Genomic DNA, 20191 nt, shown 5'->3' with positions numbered 1-20191 from the left:
CTAAAGAATAAAATAGGGATTTATTAAAAGGATCTCCTCAATGGATCCACCTTGGGCAGCACAAGAGCCCAGCCAGGGCTACACCCAAGATGGACCCAAAATGGTCACAAAATGGACAACTGGTCACGGGGTCTCTCACTTTTATAAGTTCTGCTCCATTTGCATATTGGAGTTAATTGTCCAATTCCAGCTTTAGCCCATGAAGTCCCATCCTACTTGTTTTTCTCTCTTCATTCTGCCGTTGTTTCTGCTCTTGGGCCTGAGATTTGGATCATTTGTCCTTGGTCCCCAGCCAGAGAAGGAATTGTTTTGTCTCCCTGCTCTGTGAAGAGAGCTCACCATCCCCTAATATGAAGGCCAGACCCACACACTAAAGCAACTAAAGCATCTGAAAAACAGAAAAGCTAAACCTGAGGCATCAATGTCCTCTTTGCCTGCCTGGAATTGCTCCCCATAAGATTCACCCATGACAGGGGGTGGAATGAGATGGGCTTTAAGGGCCCTTGTAACCCAAACCATTTGGGATTTCTATGATATTCTCTCAATATTGCCTATTACAGCTCAAGTTAGGTAGCTCCAGTAAGGTTTTGAGTTTTCCCACATGCTCTTTATGTACAGCACTGAAATAAGAGTTTGGATTATCCCATGTTTTGAAGATGAACTGATGCTCGTTATTGCCTAGCAAGTGCTGGGAGTTACGGCATATCCTTGACATTGGGCTGGCAGCTCTCCCACTTGCACACACTCCTTGTCCTGCCACAGTGGGTTCGTAGGCAGAGCCCTCTCTGAGACAGACAAAAATACATACTGCTTTGGAGTAGTTCTTCTTTTTGGTCCTCTCACTCTCTAATCCAGCCTGCAGTGGGATGAAGAATGGGGGGGTGAGATCAGTGAGTGTGTGCACACCCATGCAGAGCCAGGCATGCACATCCCCATGCAGGAACAGCAGCAGAGCACAGCTCAGTGAGCACCCAGCAGCCGATCCCCCCTCGGAGTCAAACGCCCAGTTATCGGGGAATATTGCTCAAATGCTGAGAGCGCTGTTAAATTTAGCAGCCGTGCTTCCAATCAGCCACGCTGGCTGGGTGCAGTCAATTCACAGGGCTGCCAGCTGTCCATCCTGACTGTATCAATACAGCCATGCAAGCACCCAAACGTGCTGGAACTATTCTGGGATGTAGGTCACGCACAAATGGATGCGCTGCGCTCCTGATTGGAAATAGCGCCGGGAATGAAGGAGAGGGGAAAAGCAGGAGAATCTATAGAACTGCACTGCCCAGTCTGCTTCCTGTAGACACCAGGACACGTCCAGCTCAACAGAAGGCAGCAGGAAATGTTTTACTGAGCTCTAATCCTCTTGTTGCCCCTTTCTGTTCTTTCAGGAGCAGCTTTACCTCAGTGTTCGCAGAGCAAGTACTCACTGTCCAAGCATTATTATTAATCTGATTTTGTCCTCTAAAGTGAAGGGAACACAAGGTGCAGCTTTGGTAGGCAGCGTGTTTGTCCTGTCACCTTTGCTAGATCTATTTACAGTGAGTTTATGAGAGTTTTATTCCTTTCCAGATCTATGCTGAAATAAATCCAGATGCATCTGGTCCAACAATGGACAGGCTTTAACAGAGGCAGTGTTTTAGGGGAAATCCAAGCCATTCTGCTCTGCCTGTGGAAACTACTGAGCTAAACCTACTCAGATCTCTCTAATCATTTGTCACTTCTCATCTGAACTGTGTCAGAGCAGGAGGAGAGGGAAGTGGCACCCTGACATCACAGACCACAAACTGCCTCAGGATGCTTCCAGATCACCCTGATCTCAGAGCAGTTATCACAAACTGTGTTAGCTTCTTCATGATTAGTTTCTGAACACACACACACACACAAACACACACTCTGCAACTTGCAGACTGTTCTCACCACTGGGTAGGTGCTGGCATATTCCAAATGAGACTGTAAAGGCATGAGAGGAGAGGAAAATCAGAACACAAAGGAAAACACAAATTATGTCCATCAAAGGAACTCCCAAAACAAAACAAACAAAAACAAACACAAAAATAGGCAGGGAGATGCAAATCCCAACTAAAGAACTTTGATAATGCAGGATTTCTTGCACAAAGGCACAAGTTTGGAAGTTGGCAGGATACAAAACAAGGATACACAAATTAATAATGAGTGAGGATAACACAACAATATTTCATGCTGATGGTGTTGGATTAGAGACAGCCAGCTGGGAAGTGGAAGAACCAGGACAAATAAAATAGAAAAGGGACTGAAGAGAGGCTCATGAGCCCTCAACAAACTCAGGCTGATGTTACTGAGCTTCCCTAGGAAAACCTGCATGATTTAGAATTGAGCTTGCAGAACTCCTGAAACAGGAGAGGCAGGAGCTGTTGATGGGTTCAGGATCATCAGGGAAGCTGCTGAAGAAGCCTCTCCATGGCAGCTGAGGAGCCACAGATACAGCCAAGCCAGGATTCCCTGGACCCCTGGTCCCTGCTTGCAGCACAGTCACAGCTGTGGAGCTTCAGTCCATTTGCTGGCCTGGTCTAATGAATATTTCTGGAGGTTCTGCAGTGTGTAGTGCAGCCTGCTCCACCAGAAGCATCCAGAAGCTGCCCAAAAGCCACCTCAGCACATCTCTGGTGCCTGCAGTCCAGGCATCCACTTCAAAAATATTCCAGGGGAAAAGTCCAGCGTGAAACCCACACAGATCAGTGAGGTGGTGAAGCCCTAGGGAGAAGTGAATGTCTGATATTGGCTCATTTCAGTGAAAACTTCCTGCACAGAAGAGAAGCACAGCTGCAAAGAGGAACCCCTGGCACCACCAGCCCCTCACAGTGCAAGGAACCCGAGTGCCAAAGATAGAAGATGAATTTTACAAAAATGGCATCCTGCAACGATGGAAGGAGAGTCTTAAAGTATCCAAAAAAAGAGCAGCATTCAGAATTATCCAAGTCATTTTATAAGCCCTTCATGGACACAAGGCAACTGTTTCTGATGCTGTCTTCAGGCTAAAATAGCTCCAAAGCCAAACTGGACACTAGAACTCAGGTGATTTTTTTAAGGTTGATCAAAATTAATGGAGCTTTTGGCTTTGTTATTTTAAAGACAGATGCAGCAAGAGCCAAACCTTCACAGATTAGCCACAGATGTGGTCAAATTACTAAAAGCATCTCCTGTAACTCCACACTGGGAAAGTGTTCAGAGAGGCTGTTTACAAGGGCCTGGAGTGACAGGAAAGGACAGAATGGCTTCAAAGTGACAAAAAAATAGGTTTAAATTGGATATTAGGAAGAAATTCTTCCCTGTGAGGGTGGGGAGGCCCTGGCATAGGTTGCCCAGAGAAGCTGTGGCCACTCCCTGGAAGTGCTCCAGGCCAGACTGGATGGGGCTTGGAGCAGCCTGGGCTAGTGAAAGGTGTCCCTGCCCATGGCAGGGGGTGGAACAAGATGAGTTTTAAGGTCTTTTCCAACTCAACCCATTCTGTGATTCTATCAATTAATTGTGAATAGAACAACTGGAAGATGTAGAAGGCTAAATTTCAGTTCAGACTGGCAAATATTTACGTGCTTCTACAATCCCAGTGAGACAAGAATGAGGCAAGGAGGCTCTGTCAAAACTTTTCCTGTGCCTGCCAAAATGTCAGCGCATAACCCATCAAATGGTGCTTTCTGGGGACAGGGCCTGTGCAACATCACTGAGAAACACCAGTGTGGAAAGTTTCAGCCAGATCCTTCTGTCAGAGAAGGACATTCCTTGCAGAAGTATGAGGAATTTGGGGCCATCCCACAGAGCAGCTGGAGGCTGCTGTTCACCAGGCCAGCGCTGGTTATCGCAGCCTGAGACTGCTCAGGGAGAAAGGGCCAGAAAAGCTTCTCCAAGGGATGGTGAGGAGGCAGAATGCAGGGCTTCTGCTCTTTAAACCACAGGATTGTGTTGCAAAAACACCTCAGAAAGAATCAGTGGTGGGTTTCCATGAAGAGAAGATGCTTCAGATGAAGATGTGCTATAAACACAGAGCCAGTGTGTTTGCATCGTGCCACATTACAGCCAGGCATAAACAACCCATTTGTGTTGTCATCACCTTCTAAACAGATAGAATTGATATTTCAACTGAACTAGAGATCTTTTTCCCCTCCAAAAAACACTTCCATATGTCAACATTTAACCCTAAGTAAAATAAACACTGTTTTTCATATTCTGCTGTGCAGAGAGGCTTTTCTTCACTGAGTCTTTGGAGCTTTGAGGCATCTCCTAGCTCTGAAAAGCACTCAAGTTTGTCATCTTGAGGAAAAAAGGTTGTAACAGCATTTCATTAGTAGCAATAAGGATTCCACTAAAAAGGGAATAAGGCAGCACTTTATATTTTTAAGCACATTTTGTGCAATTTTACAATGGGATCCCTGAGAAGGCTCTGCAGCAGAATATTTTTTTTTAAATGAGTCTTTTAGACACTGTTTAAAAACAGAGCTAAGGTTTATATAAATGTGTGTTATCTGGCAAAATACTGTCTGGATGTTTTGAGGAAAAAACTGTTTGAACTTTTCCTACAGATGAGTACTCTGCGCTTTACTAATCTCGCCCTCCACAAAACTCAGGCCTGCAGATGATTTTCAAGTATTTCTAAAGCATTTTTAAAGTGAGTAACCAGTGATAGGACCTAAGGGAACAGCTGGAGCTGTGTCAGAGGGATTTTTGGGTCAGATATCAGGGAAAGGTTCTTCCCCCAGAGGGTGCTGGGCACTGCCCAGGGAATGGGCACAGCCCCGAAGCTGCCAGAGCTCCAGGAGAGTTTGGACAAGGCTCTCAGGGATGTCAGGGAGGGATTGTTGGGGTGTCTGTGCAGGGACAGGAGCTGGATCAAAGATCCTTGTGGGTCCACCTCAGGCCACTCTGCTATTTTATGAGTATTCATCTGCAATTCCAAAGCACCCAACACTTATTTCCACTGATCAGTCACTTCTGGTTTCCTGAGCTAATAAACACTGACCCCACCAGCACCTCCCATTCCCAAATTTCCAGTTTCAGGAGTGAAACAGGGGAGCTCACAAGGTGCATGCAGAAACCAATGTCTTGGCAAAGTCCTTCCTGCAAGAGTGAAGAGCAGTGACCACAAAGGGTCCTGCACAGGGCACACACTGGAGACAATCAGTGATCCACTTGAAAAAACCCAACATGGAACACGTCCAGGACAGTCCCCTGAGAGTGTGGGGGCACAGGGGGACAGTGACACCCATACACAGACATGCACACAGAGGTTGCACAGTTTACCAACCCTCAGGCTTCCACGGCTACCCACTGACATGCGCTCATCTTCATCCGAAGCCTAGCGAGAGAAAGCGTAGAGACAAAAAAACAGTGAAAAGAACACAGGTAACAGGCACTGAGGCAAATGATGATGGCTTTGATGGGACAGGAGGAAGGGAAAGATGCACAAACTCAATGTTTTTAAAAAAGAATTGCACTGAAAGTATAAGCAGAAAGCAAATGAAATCATACCCTGCCCAAGAAACAGTCAAGCATTTTACTGCAGGGTGAAGGAGGAGCTTGCTCAGGTGTTCCCTGCTCTATGCTCTTGGCCCTTTAACAAACATTAAACACTCCAAACAGGTTATTTCCCCACTTTCCACCCCCTTTATTCTTGCACATTTGCAAAAGCTCCCTGGAGTGACTGGGGAGAGGGCAGAGAAGTCAGGAAGTGGCTTTGGGGTTTCCACTTGCTGGGGGTGGCGGGAGCTTGTTTTGGCTCCTTTTCTTTTGAGAAGGAAGTGCCTTACACACGTCTGTTTTCTTAATCTGTAGCGTCTGGCTGAACAGAAAAAGCAAAAGTAGGTACTGACCGAGGCGTTTCTTCGGGCTCTACGGGAATAACGCTCACTGTCTTCCTACCAAGGCAGCAGAGAGAAAACAGAGGGAGGCGTTGAGAGGACAAACACAGCAACAGAGCCTTCCAGAAACACACAGTGAACTCCAGGCACGCTTAGGAGCCAGTAAAGTTAGACCAAACAACATGAGGTGACACCCTGTCAAAGCAGAAAAACCCTTCCTCCCTCCTCTGAGACCCCAAATTTCCTCTCTGCTACGCAGCCTCTGTGACACTGGAAACGCCATCAAGATGTTATACATTTCAACAAGCTGGTTTTAAAAATTGATTTGCCACTGAATTTAGAAACAACAGTAGAAAACAGGAAAAAAAAAAAAGGTGTCATTAGATTGTCACAGGTGAGCGAGTTATGCTCATCCAGCAAGGATTTGAGGAGACGCAGTGTGAGTCTGGGGTGGGTGGGTGGTCCATGCAGACCAGTATTTACTGATTAATTATCAAAGACCAAGGAATCTGGGGAGTTTGGGAAGTTACCTTCCACACTGGAAGCCAGCTGTTCAGTTTTGCCTTTTCCACTGTGCACTACTCAGCTTTGTAGGGCAAGACCACAGCTTTCAGCTGGCATCGCTGCTAAGTTTCATAAACTTAGGGTTGAAAGACATTTGAAGCCAGTGACTTTCAGCCCATTAGCAACTTCTTCATCTCATATCACAGGTGTTAAAACGGTCACATGTTGCTAGTGGCCAAGTCTGCAGCTGGTATTCACTGGTTTTAGCAAATTCTAAAATCCAGGACAGGGTACTATTGGAAAAAAGCTACGATTGCCACCATAGCAGCAATCATTCCTCTGCAGGATTCCCCTGGGTCAGTAAGTGCTAAGGGAAATGAAACAGCATGAGTGAAACTTGCCCACAATTTACCTGACAGCAGATTTAAGAAGACTCAAGTGGTGATGAAACCCACAAAAAGTAAAATGAGCACAAATAGTCCCTGTATCCCAAGGGGCTTTAACAGGTTTTTATCCTAATCTAATCTTCCAGTGACAGCGTGGACACAGGTCTGTAAAAAGAGATGGCTCTAACCCAGTCCTTGCCAGTTTTAAGCTGATCAAAACTCACATTTCAGTTGGAAAAGCGAGACTGCGGGATTGCTTGGAGTGAAACTCACACTCCCAGTGCATGAAAATACCTACTTGGAGGGATCTCAAACTCTATGAACTACACGCAAAACTGCAACACGCAAAAGCTGTTGAGCTACGTTGATCAAGTCCTACCATCCATTGCTCGATGTCTCCCCACTTAGTATCCAGCCCATAATATTTCTACAGACAGAAAAGGGAAAAAAACAGAATTTAGATGAAAAAAGCAAACACAGAACATTTAGACATGCACTGCCAGGCCTTGGCCAAGCCACACAGCTCCACACCAACGTGCCAGTGAGAGCTGTGCCGCGTGGCACCGGAGCCCTCCGCAGCGAGCGCCTGGGAAAAGCTGCCTGGAAAGGGGAAAGGGGAGTTTGGGCATGACCAGGGTGCTCAGCAGCTTCTTCTCCCTCAGCACTGCAAAACCCTCCGTGCTGGGGGACAGGAGCAAGGAGAGTAATGAGTCTTGAATTCCTGACCCAGTTAAGTCAAGACTCATTACGAGGGAGGCGAGCACAGGACACTTCCAGGATGAAAATTGCTGTCAAATCATGTTTCCCGTAAAGGTTTGTCAAACTGGGCAGACAAGTTGGATACAGCTCATCTCTGGGCACCCTGATTTGCTGGATTAGAGCTCCACAGAGCTCCTTTCAGAGCACCAGGCTTTTTGCCTACGTTTGACCCACCTGACAACAGTGGCAGCACCAACAAAGGTACAAGAGGACAAGATCCACCAGTGCAGGTGAAGACAACACTGGGAACTTCCCAATGAACTTGAATTTCCTCCAGGCAGCGAGTTGTTCAAAGATCCACAGGTTTAATGGGACTTTTCTTCCTCCCTAAACAAGCCTGTCAAATCTGGTCTCAGGAATTTTGCATTTTTAATGGTGCCCATTAAAATGATTCCTGTGTGAATTAAAATCACTGGCCTAAAGTGCAGCGAGAGGCAAATGGAAATCCTGCTTAATTAAGGGAGAATAATATGTATTTTAGAGCTTTCTTACAGGCTTGAGGAGGCAGGAGTATCAACAGCCAAAACCTTAGGAAATTTAAAAAAAAAAAAATAATCAGAAACCTGTTCTGTAATGCACTCTGGTTTTAGCACTCGTTCAATGGTATTAATGCAATTTTATTTTCACCCTTAAAGTCTCATTCACTATTTACTGATAAACCAAACCTAACAGCTGCACATTCTTCAGTGCTGTATTATTTATTCCCACTTCAGATTCATAACCCATGCACCATCTTGTTATAAAAGTAACTGTTATGCACATCTCAGGCTGAGAATGACCCCTGAAAATTGCATGAACTCCCAGAGCTGTGTACACGATGAGAACCTACAGATTATATGCTTTGTAGTAAAGCAGGTCAGGTAAAGCCTTATTAGAGGCTTTTTAGCCATTAACAGACTGAGAACATTTCCTAACACTAGAGATCAATTTAAAAAACTGAAACACACTATTAAAATGGAGAATCTTTTTTCACACCTAGGAAGGAGCCATAAAGACCCTTGTAATTTTTTTAGGGTTTGCTGCTTCCTTTTCATACCCTCCCACTGTCTGACACTGGGAATTCAGCCTTGCAAAAGGCAGATAAGGAAACAGCCCTTACAAGACTTGCTGTGTCACAGTTTAAGTTCCACTTACAGGCTGTTCCTTCTCCATTTCAAATTGTTCAGCTATGTGCTTAACATCCCCTGAAGAAAAATCTTTATGAATGAGACTGCCCAGAGACTATTTTAATTTGTAATCTTTTAAAGAGCACATGTCATACTGGACTGAACTGGCAGCTTTTGAGCTCTCAAGCATTTTGACCCCTCACAGCCACTTCTCTCAGTTCTCCCTCTACACCAACTCTTCTGTTCTGCCCCCAGGGGCCTGATTCAAGGGGTTGAAGGAGGAAATGCTGCTTTTCCATTCATTTAGGTTTCAGTAGAGGCCCCTGTTGGACTCAGGTTCCCTTCTACCTTGAAAAGTGATATTACAATTAAATAATTAATGATGTTAATACCATTGAGAGAGAATTCCAGATGCGATTTGCTCACTGAGTGCCAGTGAAACTGCTGGACTCACAAACTCGCCATGAGGTGTTGGGAGGATAACCCACTTATCTCCTCATCCATGTCAGGACACCAAGAGTAAACAACCTCCTGGGCTCCCATGGGGCTGCTTTGGCACCAGAAGGTTAAATTAGTTCTCATAAAGAAGATTAATAACGAGCCTGTCGATCTATGGGCAGACATTGAGTCACTCAGCGTGTAGTCAACTCCAGAATTAAAACCAGGAGTGAGAGAGACTTGTTGCCAAATTGATAGGGTCAGAATTAAATACCAGAGCACATGATTTGAGCAGCTCTCTTCATATACATACACACTCAAAGAGGAGAACAGCACTCCCAAGAAGCACATGCAGGGCTGGGTCAAGCTTTGAAACATGCAGTTAGGGCAGCTGCAGTGCCAGAACAAAACCAAGCACACTGTGGTTTAGGGAGACATTCATCACTCAGCAAGCAATAAAAACATCTCAGGGAAAAAAAAAAAAAAAGAGAAATATTCAATAAGGTAGAAAATGGCAGGCTTGAAGAAAAATGTGCTTTCTCCCTCCCTGTACAAATTCTTGGGAGTTATTTCTGTTTCTAGGTGCCACTCAGTTCACATGCTGAAAGTGCAGAACAGCCATGCTGTTATATTCAGTTATTTTCAGATGTCTGGCTGTCATTTCAGCCAGAGACCACGACACAAACCCCAAAATCTCTGTTTCTACATAGCAAGTAACCTCAGAGCTACTGTTACCATCCTCTTTGCCATGATCATGCAAAGGAAATTGGGAAGAGGGAAGAGATCATGACTTTAAACTGAGATGAGAGAGGATTAAACAATATAAAATCACTTTTAATGTGTGGGTGCCATTGGAAAGAAGGCCATACAGTTTATTTACCGAAGGATTATGAATTCAAATACAGCATCCCTGATTTCCTTCAGTGACTCTGTGCAAATAAAATCATCTGAAAGTCATTCTTCCTGCTGGCACCTGTTAAATGCTTGCCCAGCCTGAAACATTCCAGTGATTTTCTTGGCCTTCAGCACACGAACAGAGGTGACACACAGGCCCTCAGTGACACAGGGAGCCACTGCACCCTCCTGTGACCCTGCTTTGCCAAGTCACTTCTCTCTTATTGCTTATTCTTTGCCAAACAGGCTGTAGAAAAAAAATCACATTAAGTGCCTGACCAGACACCTTACATGGGTCATCTTCCCCCACTCCCCTTGACTGCCCAGCCCACAAGATTATGGGAGGGGAGAGCAGAATGGAAATTTACAGCCTGCTGGGCATCTCTCACTCTTTAGAGGATTTCTGAGGTTGGGCTCGAGGATCTTGGAGGTCTCTTGCCACCTAAATGGCTGTGTGGTTGTGAAATTGTAGCAAGACTCACAGGGTGGGAAGACATGCAAACAAGAAGGAAAGCGAGCAAGCCCTACCTTCTGCACCTGATAGATCTGGGGGGAAAGGGAGAGGAAAGAGACAAGGAACAAAGCTAGCATGAATGATGGATACACAGCAATGCTCCACAGCTTATTCTGGAGGGAAAAAACAGCATTTACAGAGAAAATACAGCAGAACATCAATTCAGAGAAGAGCACAGCGAAGGCCTGTGGATTTAGGTAGGACAAAAGCAGTGTTTGCATCGTAGGCCTTCTCCATGTGACTGGCTAGAACACAGCATTCCTGTTCCCATTCCCACCAGGCTCTGGGGTGCACATGGGACATTTTATCCCCAGGCTTTGCACCAGGTCAGAGCCCAGCCCTGCTGTGAGCCAGGACCTCTCATTTTTCCAGCCTTCCCTCTGCAACAGGAATAAATGCCCAAATATTCATCTGGGACAAGTCGTGCATCTGCCACCACAATAAAAGCAAACAGCATTAACTACAGACCAATTGTTCCTCTTTGAAGGACAGAATTTGTCCTTGAGGGATGAAGCACAGTTACAAAAGCACCAACCCCACACACTTCTCACCTGTGCACAGCACAGTGCCAGTGTGTGAAAATTCCTGGAAAATTCCTTGCACGTACATTGCTGGCCTTAAAGGATCCCTGCAGGTTGCTCTGTCAATTTTTAATGTTTCTGTGGAGCCTCACACTATTTTCAGGCTTTAATAAATGCCCTGCTGACACTGTTGTTCCGTAGTCTTGGAGCACTTTGATAATACACAAAACCTTTACAGCCACTCTGCTGCATCTGAATTTTGTGTTCTTGGAGAACTGCCCTTGACCGATGAGCTTTGTGAATCCACATGAAAACAGAAAACATGTTTTTTCTCACATCTTTCCTAAAACCAGAAACGTTTCTGGGTTCAGAAAAAATAACCCCAAAGAACCCTTCTTGTTCAAAAACACCTGGCTGACTTCACAATCCTCTGGTGGCATGGTAGTCAAGTCTCCCAGATTTTGGGGTATTTGGAGGATCCCTGCCATTCCCTGCTCTCAGGGATACCTCATGGGAATCCAGATCCCAGTGCTGGGAAGCAAAGCTTATGTCTCTCAATCCCTGCCCTCCTGATCAGGTTCCCCTTCACAAAGGACAACTGTACAACCCAGATTAATGCCTCAGCAGCTTTAATTCCCATTCCAGCAAGCACAGGAGGGAAAGTTAGCACCCATTTAAAAACCAGCATTCCCACCACACAAGTAACCACCCCACTTCCCTTTCCCTAAGAAAGCCATGAAGAGGAGAATGAACTGGGCCCTCCCACAAGGCTGCACACAATTCCAGTCTCTGGCTTCTCCATGGCACACTCAGCGTGCCTTTCATCCACTCACAGGAGCCAAACACCACAGGTTCAAATGTGGCAATTACCACACAGCTGATTAACCTCAAAGCTTTAACTTTTCCATGCTGTTTTTTTTTTTCACCCACTCCTCGAGGCAGCTCCATGGAATCCTGATTTTCCAAAGCCCAGTGCTTCAGGCTTGGCACAGCAGGTATTCCCTGCTGAGTCCAAAGCAAGGCATGCACGGAGCCTTGTGCCCAGGACCCAAATTGCCAATGGACAAGATAACAATGGGGCCCTTGTTCAGGCTAGGCACCGTGGAGGGAGGTGGGGAGGCCTCAGGGATAAAGCCAAGTGCTAACTATTCTATATCTATATGATATCTATATCTATATCTATATCTATATCTATATCTAACTATTCCAGCTTTTAATAAAACCTGGAGTTTTGGAGGAACCCATTAGCCAACAGGCATTAAACAGCTCTGCTCCAAAGTGACTGATCCCTCAGCAGCACACGAGGGAAAGGTGCCCCTGTCCATGGCAGGGAGGTTGGAATCAGGGGATTTTTAAGGTTTTTTCCAACCCAAGATATTTTAGGATTCTGTGATGACATTGTCCCCTTTAGAAAATGTGGTACAAGAGCAAACATACACTTTTAAACAATCACCTCTGTTGCAGATTTGTCCCCCCCCTCAAAAGAGTCAGTACACATCTATGCAGTCAAATGCTTTAAAGAGCAGTTTCCTGTATTAGGGTATGACCAAAAAACCCAAATATGTTTCATCCACAGTATTAACAGCAGACAGCTTTCCTGATTTCCTCATCAAAGGAGGTTGCCCACAAAAACAAAGTTTTTCATAGAAGTAGGTTTAAAACTGGACAGAAAAAGCCAATATTACACGGTAGCAGAAGAAGAGTCTGCTAAAAACATCATCTACATAATCCCTCTCCAAATTTTCCTGGGCATCTTCACACTGAGTGTATAAGATACAGATTAACCACCACAAGCCTCCTTCATTTCTTCCCTGCTTATGTAAGCACCAAGTTTCATAGTCAGTCTCACCCCTTCCCATTCCAGCCACAAGAATCTGCTTTTCCTTTTTTTTTTTTTTTTCCTTTTTACTAGAAAGCATTAGTAGTGTATTTTATTCCAAAGAAATATGAATCCAAAGGGGGGAAAGTATGTGCAAGTGAGGTAAGGAAGGAATTTACAAAACAGCCAAGGCAAGTTTCATGCTGTGCCCTTAAAGCAAGTGCTGCAAATGAAGGCAGGAGACCAGCACAGTGCACTTGCCTTGAACTAGAAGTACAGGCTCATCTGCTGTGTGAACTGGCAGGGAAGAATCTTATCCCACCGATTAAGGAGTGGGAGGAGATCAGTCTCTTTTCACTTCAGGCGCTAATATCAGCTTACACTGTGGTCTCCAAGTGTCAGCCCTTGAAGAGACATTTAAAGCCTTGCCAGCAGAACACACAGAATACACTCCTACAGAAAGCATTCTCTACAATTAGCCCTACTGCTGCAGCTTTTATGTGTCTCAAAACTGTTACTGTTAAATATTGCTTGGGAAAAAAAAGGGTTTAATATATTTCAGGTTAAACTTCTGAGAGAAAAAATAAATGCACAGAAAAAAAAAAAAAGCTCTTCCTCCGACTTTACCTTGTAGCCCCATGAGAATTAACAAATTGTTACTCAGAAAAACTGGGCTGCCCACTCCTGGCTTGCTCTTCTGCATGAATTAACAATAAATACCTGAGTGCACACAGGAATTTGTCTCAGGACCAGGCAGAGCTCAACAGTACAAGCCAAAGGGACTGGTCTCAGACTCTGTAGCTGGAAACCAAATGTTTCAAAAGCATGGCAGCATGGTATGGTAAACCAGGACCCATCACTGTTCTGACTCCCACCAGTGGTGGGAAAACAGGGAAGGGAGGAAATACCATGTATCTTAATTGTCATTCCAGCTCAGAACAGGCCCTGGCAGTGAGAGCTGCCCTGCACTCACTGAAGGGTGGAAGCAAACCAGAGAATTTAACCAGACCTCCAGATTAATTATTTACATCTTTGGTGGGTAGCAACAACAAAGCAGCTCTGAATAAGAAGTCAGAAGCATTCAAGCTGTAACACTTGTCAGACCTCTGCCTTTCCTAAAGGCTCATCTCCAAGAACACATTCTCTAATAAACATATAAATTGATCCACATCTCTGTGATTCAAGAGTGATCAATACCTTTATGCTCAGAGGGACTCCCCATGTCCTGGGCTGATCCCACAGTGTGGGCAGCAGGAAAGAGGGGAATTCTGCCCCTCTGCTCTGCTCAGGTGAGACCCCACCTGCAGAGCTGCCCCAGCCCTGGGGCCCAGCACAAAAAGGACCTGGAGCTGCTGGAGAGAGTCCAGAGGAGGCACCAGGATGATCAGAGGGATGGGACAGCTCCATGGGGAAAGGCTGGGGGAATTAGGAGTGTTCCAACAGGAGCCCCATCCAACAGGAAAAATGGTGCAAGACTATTTACAAGGGACTGGAGTGACTGGACAAGGAGGAATGTCTTCCCACTGCCAGGGCGTAGGTTGACACTGGATATTGGGAAGGAATTCTTCCCTGTGAGGGTGGGGAGGCCCTGGCACAGGTTGCCCAGAGAAGCTGTGACTACCCCATCACTGAAGTGTCCAAGACCTGGTTGGACAGAGTAACCTGGGCTAGAGGAAGGTGTCCCTGCCCATGGCAGGGGGTAGGACAAGTTAAGTTTTAAGGCCCTTTCAACTCAACACATTCTGGAATTCTGTGATCAGGTCACGATTCTTGTGCTTGCTTTTTTCTTCAACTTCAGAAAACACTTTTCATGTACCCAGCTTATAATTCCCTATGAAACTTGTGCTCACCTTCTCCTCCTTAGCTTCCCCTCCCTGGAGAAAAAAAGCCAACACAGAAACCAAATCAAAACACCCAAACCACTGGCACAGTTACCCTTCTTTGTGCTGCCTGGCACGAGGTGGTTGCCAGGTGAGATGATACTGCCTCTGGAGCACACCTGCAATCCTGCCCCACCGCAGAGCAGTCCTCCACAGGAACTTTCCCACATCTCACCCTGCAACTGAGAGTTCTCTGCCAAAAGCCCATCTATTCCTGCTGTACAGTTTCTCAATCGTATGCGTAGACTCTTCATGCAAAAGTCACCCAATTACTTTAAAATGAGGGAAATGAAGTGCAAGATTGAGAAATGTCATAAATATGAGGTGGTGGGCAGGAGAAGAGCCAGTTTCCAAACCCAAATCATTAAAACACCCTCTTTCATTGCCAGAGTTATAGCCTGTAATGGTAGCACCTGGAAACCTTTAACTCAGACCAGCAGTGTAAATATATTTCCAAGTAATCCATGCTCCACAAGAAGCCTGCCAGGGCATGCACACGGCTTAAAGCATGAAAAACTACACGCACACGCAATAAATTCATTTATTGCTTTTTAACTCCCAGAAGGGAGTTAGGGCTCTAAAAGGCCTTCTGAAGTAGTAAAGCAAGTACTTTAACTTCTGGTTAAAGCAGCAGTGGAAAAGCGCTCTTTATGTTTCTGCAAAGTTTGCAAAGGGAAATGAAGATGGCAGAGAACGAGGTGTACATGTCCCAGTGTCACAGCAGGTTCCCCTCCAAGGAAGGGGTAGGTGCCAAATATCTTGTGTTGATCACTGCTTGGGATTTTCTGTATTTATGTTTTATTATACCTGTAAGACACTTGTGGCAATGAAAAACTTCCTGCAGCTATCCTTAATATCTCTACCTGGCGTCTGGGGGCTAAGATTAAACTATTTCAAAAAGTTACAGAATATCCAAGCATGCAAAATACTAAATAAATGTGTCATTTATGCCAGTGAGTTACAAAGCAGATTGTGATGGGTATCTGGCTGAGCTTTCAATGACTGTGGTATTTCAGAGGGACATCCTGCCCTACCCAATTTCTATCTATACAAAGTTTTCACACGTTTTCAGATGACAAGCTCTTAATTGCAGGAGCTTTAGTTTTCACACCTAAATTTCAGTTTACCAAGACACCCTCTGCAGCATCAGCTTTTAATCTGCAAAGGGGTCATCAGCTTCATTAAGTCACCTGCAAATTAGATGGTGTCAGCTGCCAGGACACCCCTATTTACTTTGCTGCCCAAGCAAAACACGTGGTGCCTGTTTAGCACACCCTCCCACGGCTGCTCCCAAGTCCCCCCGCCCCAGCTGCCAGCTCAGCAGTGACAGCACTTCCCAGTGTGGGCCAGGCTGCAAGAAACATCCTTCAGAAAGCAGCAACTGCAGCAGGAGAAGGCTCCCACCTTCCTCAAGCTCTGTGTTTGCAGCAAGGCAGCTGAGACACATCCAGACCTGCCTCACCAAAAGCTGAGCGTGGGCAACCTGCCCGGGAGCTTCTCTGTGGGCTGGCTGCTGCAGCCTGCACTGGCACTGCTCCGCTGTCACATCCTCATCCACATCCTGCTGTCACCTCCTGATTCACTGCTCCAAAGCTCAACCAGTCCTGCTCTGCACCCTAAAGCAAATGTAGAACCACTGAATTACAGAATGGTCTGGGTTGGAAGGGACCTTAAGAACATCCAGTTCCACCCCCTGCTATGGGCAGGAACATCTTCCACTATCCCAGGTTGCTCCAAGCCCCGTCCAGCCTGGCCTTGGACACTGCCAGGGATCCAGGGGCAGCCACAGCTTCTATAGCCTCACCATCCTCACCCTTCTATACCCTCACCCTCCTCAGAGAAGATGTTTTTTCTAATATCCAATCCAGCTCTGCCCTCTTTCAGTGTGAAGCCATTTCCCTTTTTTCCTGCCCCACATTTATTCTTACTATGTATTCCCAGACCATGCCCCCAGACTCCCTACTTCTTCCTCTCTCCTTCAAAAATCTACTGAAAAAACTTAATTGTGATTACTGTTGTCCCTCTTGCAGCCACTCTGCTGTTTCACTGAACGCACATCACCAAGCACAACTTTTGAGGGCTTCTGGTTCAGTTCACCAGATAATGCTTTGCCAAGTGCAGCTTCCACCCTTGCCCCTGCCAACAGCAGCCCATGCTTTTTACAAACTTGGGGAGGGCAAGGCACCAGCTTCACAGCAGGAAGCAGAACAACTTCCCAGTGGAGTTATACAAGGGCCAGGAATCTTCCATATTCATTGGATTTCTAACGAAGTGATAAGAATCCACCACCTCCAAGAGGCACACAAAGAAGCTGCATACTTCAAAGTTTAACATTAAACAAGAATTACTAACCACGAGGATTTTCTGTGAATAATTACGCTGGCTTCACCGAGATAAAATCCTTGCCACGATCCACGTTTTTCCCACATTTTTCCATGATCAACATTAGTTCCATGCAGACGACTTCAACAAAATACAGATGAGCCCTCTGTTTCAGGATCTCTGAACATCCTCCTCCCTGGATAGAACCCAGGCACCCCCCAAAGCCTCGGCCTTACCTCCTTCTGCTGCCTCTCCAGCTCTTTCATCCGGATCTCCCGCGCCTCCGCCCGCGCCGCTCGCTTCGCCGCAAGTCTGGCTTCAGCCTGGGAACGGGAACACAGGGATGGGATGAGATGAAAGCTGGGCAACCCAATGGGGAACACGCTCTGGAAGCAGGGCAGGGAATGGGGAGGCTGTAAACACATCTGGAGGAGTTAATTCCCTATTGCAGCTAATGGCCCTGCCTTCCCTAACTTGTTATCATAACAGTGAGGTAAAACACCCCCGTGCAGGCACTAACCTCCCTGAGCACACTTGTGTTTAAAAGAGCTCTTTAATTATTATTTGTGTGGCTGGAGAGGAAGCAGGGAGATTTATTTAAGAAAGGCAGGTTTTGCTCTTTTTGTTTTGGGTTGGTTGGGTTTGTTTTTTTTTTCCTCCCCTGCAGCGTGGATTGTTTTTTATTGATGAATTAATTTGACCAACACCAAACACATTATGTGCCATTTCTCCTAACCACTGAGGTATGCACACATACCTGGGCACAGGATTTGGGTAAACACTGGAGTTCAGTATGCACAGCCAAGGCTGAAATTATGGAGAGAAAAATGCACTAGGTCCATTATAAATCTCCAAAATTCCATATTCCAGTCCAAACCTTGCTGGAGTGGAATTCTGCCAGGAATGGATCTCTCGAGAGATCTACAGTGCTTCCTCACTTCAGCCCAGTTGGAAGTGATGGAACATCATATAGAGTAACATCTTTAATATTCTGCTTTAAATCCCAGGCAAAGCCAGTAGGTCTTACACAGGAAAAAGTAAAATTAGCTCAGGCTTGGTACAGTACAACCATGAGCAGCTCGCTCGGTGGAATTCAGAACAGCTCAGCAGGGAACCAAAGGCACTGCTCACAGCCAGTCCACCCTGGTGTTACACCCAACTCCTCTGCTTCTGAAACCTTTTACTGTAAGTACAGCATCCAAACCGACAGGAAAATCTGCCATAATCTCAAGGTCAAGCACACAGAGAAATCAAAACTCCAGTGTTTTCAGTAGCACTTCTAAACAGAAGGAAAACCACCAAAAAAAAAAGAAAGTTGTAATTTCTTTTCCCTTCTGTAAGTGCAGTCACCACTCAAACCCAGGGGAAAGGGTCACAGCCTTCAAAAACACAAACAAAACATGGAAAAAAAGCCCAAAAAAGGGGAGTAGGATGGTTGAAACTTGCAGTTAACAGAAAAGGGCTGATGAAAATCAAGCACGAGCTGGTGTATGGGTGGACCACGAGGTTTGTGATGATGCAGATCTTAAAACCTCAGACTGGAGGAGACCAAGAGGGGATCTCATCAATCCATGCAAATATCCCAAAGGCCACCAAGAGGGTGGTGCCAGACTCTTCTTAGTGGTGCCCAGTGACAGGATGAGGAGCAATGGCCATAAACTAAACCACAAGAAGTTACACCTCAGCATGAGAGAGAACTCCTGTTCATTGAGGATGGCACAGCACTGCAACAGCTGCCCAGGGAGGCTGTGGAGTCTCCCTCTCTGGAGGCATCCCAAACCCAACTGGAAATGTTTCAGTGTCACCTGCTCTAGGAGACCCAGGGGATTGGACTGGGACTCCAGAGATCCTGTCCAACCCCAAATGTTCTGTTATTCTGTGAAGTCTGAAAAATTACTTGTAAAAGGAAACAAGTCTTCTCAGAGAATTTAAAAAAAGCCCATGGCAGAAAGAGCAAAGGGCTGGTTTTGCACAGAGCTGCTCTCCCTTCAGTTCTTTGCCTGAATTTCGAGGTAAGTGTCTCTGCCATGGCCAGAAACTCATAGTAGGAGCAGACCCTCCACACCTGCACCCAAAACCATCCCCTCTCATAACCTGTTACTTACAGAGCAGGGGGACAGCAGGCTCTGGTGCAGGCATGAATCCCCAAATGTGTTTTCAACACCACCTCCCAGCCTGAAGCAGTCTGTCCAGAAAAGAAAGCCCCAGCCCTGCTGCTGCTGGGCAAAGGCTGGGTGGAATCCCTGGCAGGCAGTGCCGTGACCCACCTGCAGTGTTTGGAATTGCTGATGACACCCACTGTCCAAACATGGCCTGAAATGTGTGCTAAAGGCACGAAATCACAGCTCTGGAAACAAGCCTCCTATCAACTTGATATGATCCCTCCTGTTTATTTAAAAATAAACAGTGGCAAGCCCCACCTGATAGAGGTGAGGAATAACACCAGCACAAATTGTTTTTTCCCTATGGAAAACAAAGGGCCCTGAAGTCTCCATAAGTAAAACACACCAAGCAGTACAGGCTGTGTATCCCCAACTTCCCTCCTGACAGAAAAAGGCAGAAACAAGATTATTTGGATGTTAACATGATCGTAGCTGTCATCCTCATGAATTTCAATAACCAGCTGAGCTGAATTTCAATAACCATCAGAACTAGGTGCCTATATGTAAAATTCAGATATAATCCAAATCATACATATTTCCCCTTGTTTTCCTTGTATGATAAGGACCAAAGGACTTACACACTTGCTAGCAATGTTGCAGAATTATATATTCTCCCAGAAGCAAGCACAATATAATATGAAGTGAAGGAACTTGAAAAATAGGAAAAAAATTTAAAACTTAGACACTTTTTCTCAGGCCTTCCTGAGAATGAGGCTCGCCAGTTTCTAAATTACAGATACCAACTGCAGGAAGTTAAATGAATTTTACACTGTGTAAAACCACACATTTTGTGTGTCATTTCTTAGGATATAATTCTGCTTCTAGTGCCAATCAGTGGTGCATCTCTACTTTATTCTATTTCATCTTTGTAGCCCTCCAGCTGCCTATTTAAAACCAACCTGCAAACCTTGTAAGAATAAAAACATATTTTCACTCAGCAGCTTTGACTAACCGTAGCTTACATCTTGGAACAAGCATATTGTTTATTTATGAACTTTTTCTTTCCATGACCACGTCAGCCTTAAGTATCTTTGAATAAAACCAACAGAAACAGTATCCTGGGT

General features: G+C 45.5%; 1 protein-coding gene across 2 annotated transcripts in view; it reads right to left on the bottom strand.

Annotated features, from left to right (window-relative positions):
- LRRFIP1 (LRR binding FLII interacting protein 1) overlaps window positions 1–20191 on the bottom strand; it is a 102501-nt gene that overhangs the window by 40748 nt on the left and 41562 nt on the right. For both annotated transcript variants that reach the window (XM_053982213.1, XM_053982214.1), the window contains exons 2-6: window positions 17202–17288; window positions 10438–10455; window positions 7092–7139; window positions 5835–5879; window positions 5270–5320 (exon numbers count right to left, since the gene is read on the bottom strand). In XM_053982213.1, the coding sequence (XP_053838188.1) occupies window positions 5270–5320; window positions 5835–5879; window positions 7092–7139; window positions 10438–10455; window positions 17202–17288 (249 nt within the window). The remainder of the gene's footprint in view (window positions 1–5269; window positions 5321–5834; window positions 5880–7091; window positions 7140–10437; window positions 10456–17201; window positions 17289–20191) is intronic.

The sequence above is a fragment of the Vidua macroura genome, chromosome 7 (genome assembly GCF_024509145.1).
Source record: "Vidua macroura isolate BioBank_ID:100142 chromosome 7, ASM2450914v1, whole genome shotgun sequence".
Taxonomy (NCBI): Eukaryota; Metazoa; Chordata; class Aves; order Passeriformes; family Viduidae; genus Vidua; species Vidua macroura.
The sequence above is the reverse complement of the archived record's forward strand: the minus strand, read 5'-3'. Positions and strand labels throughout refer to the sequence as shown.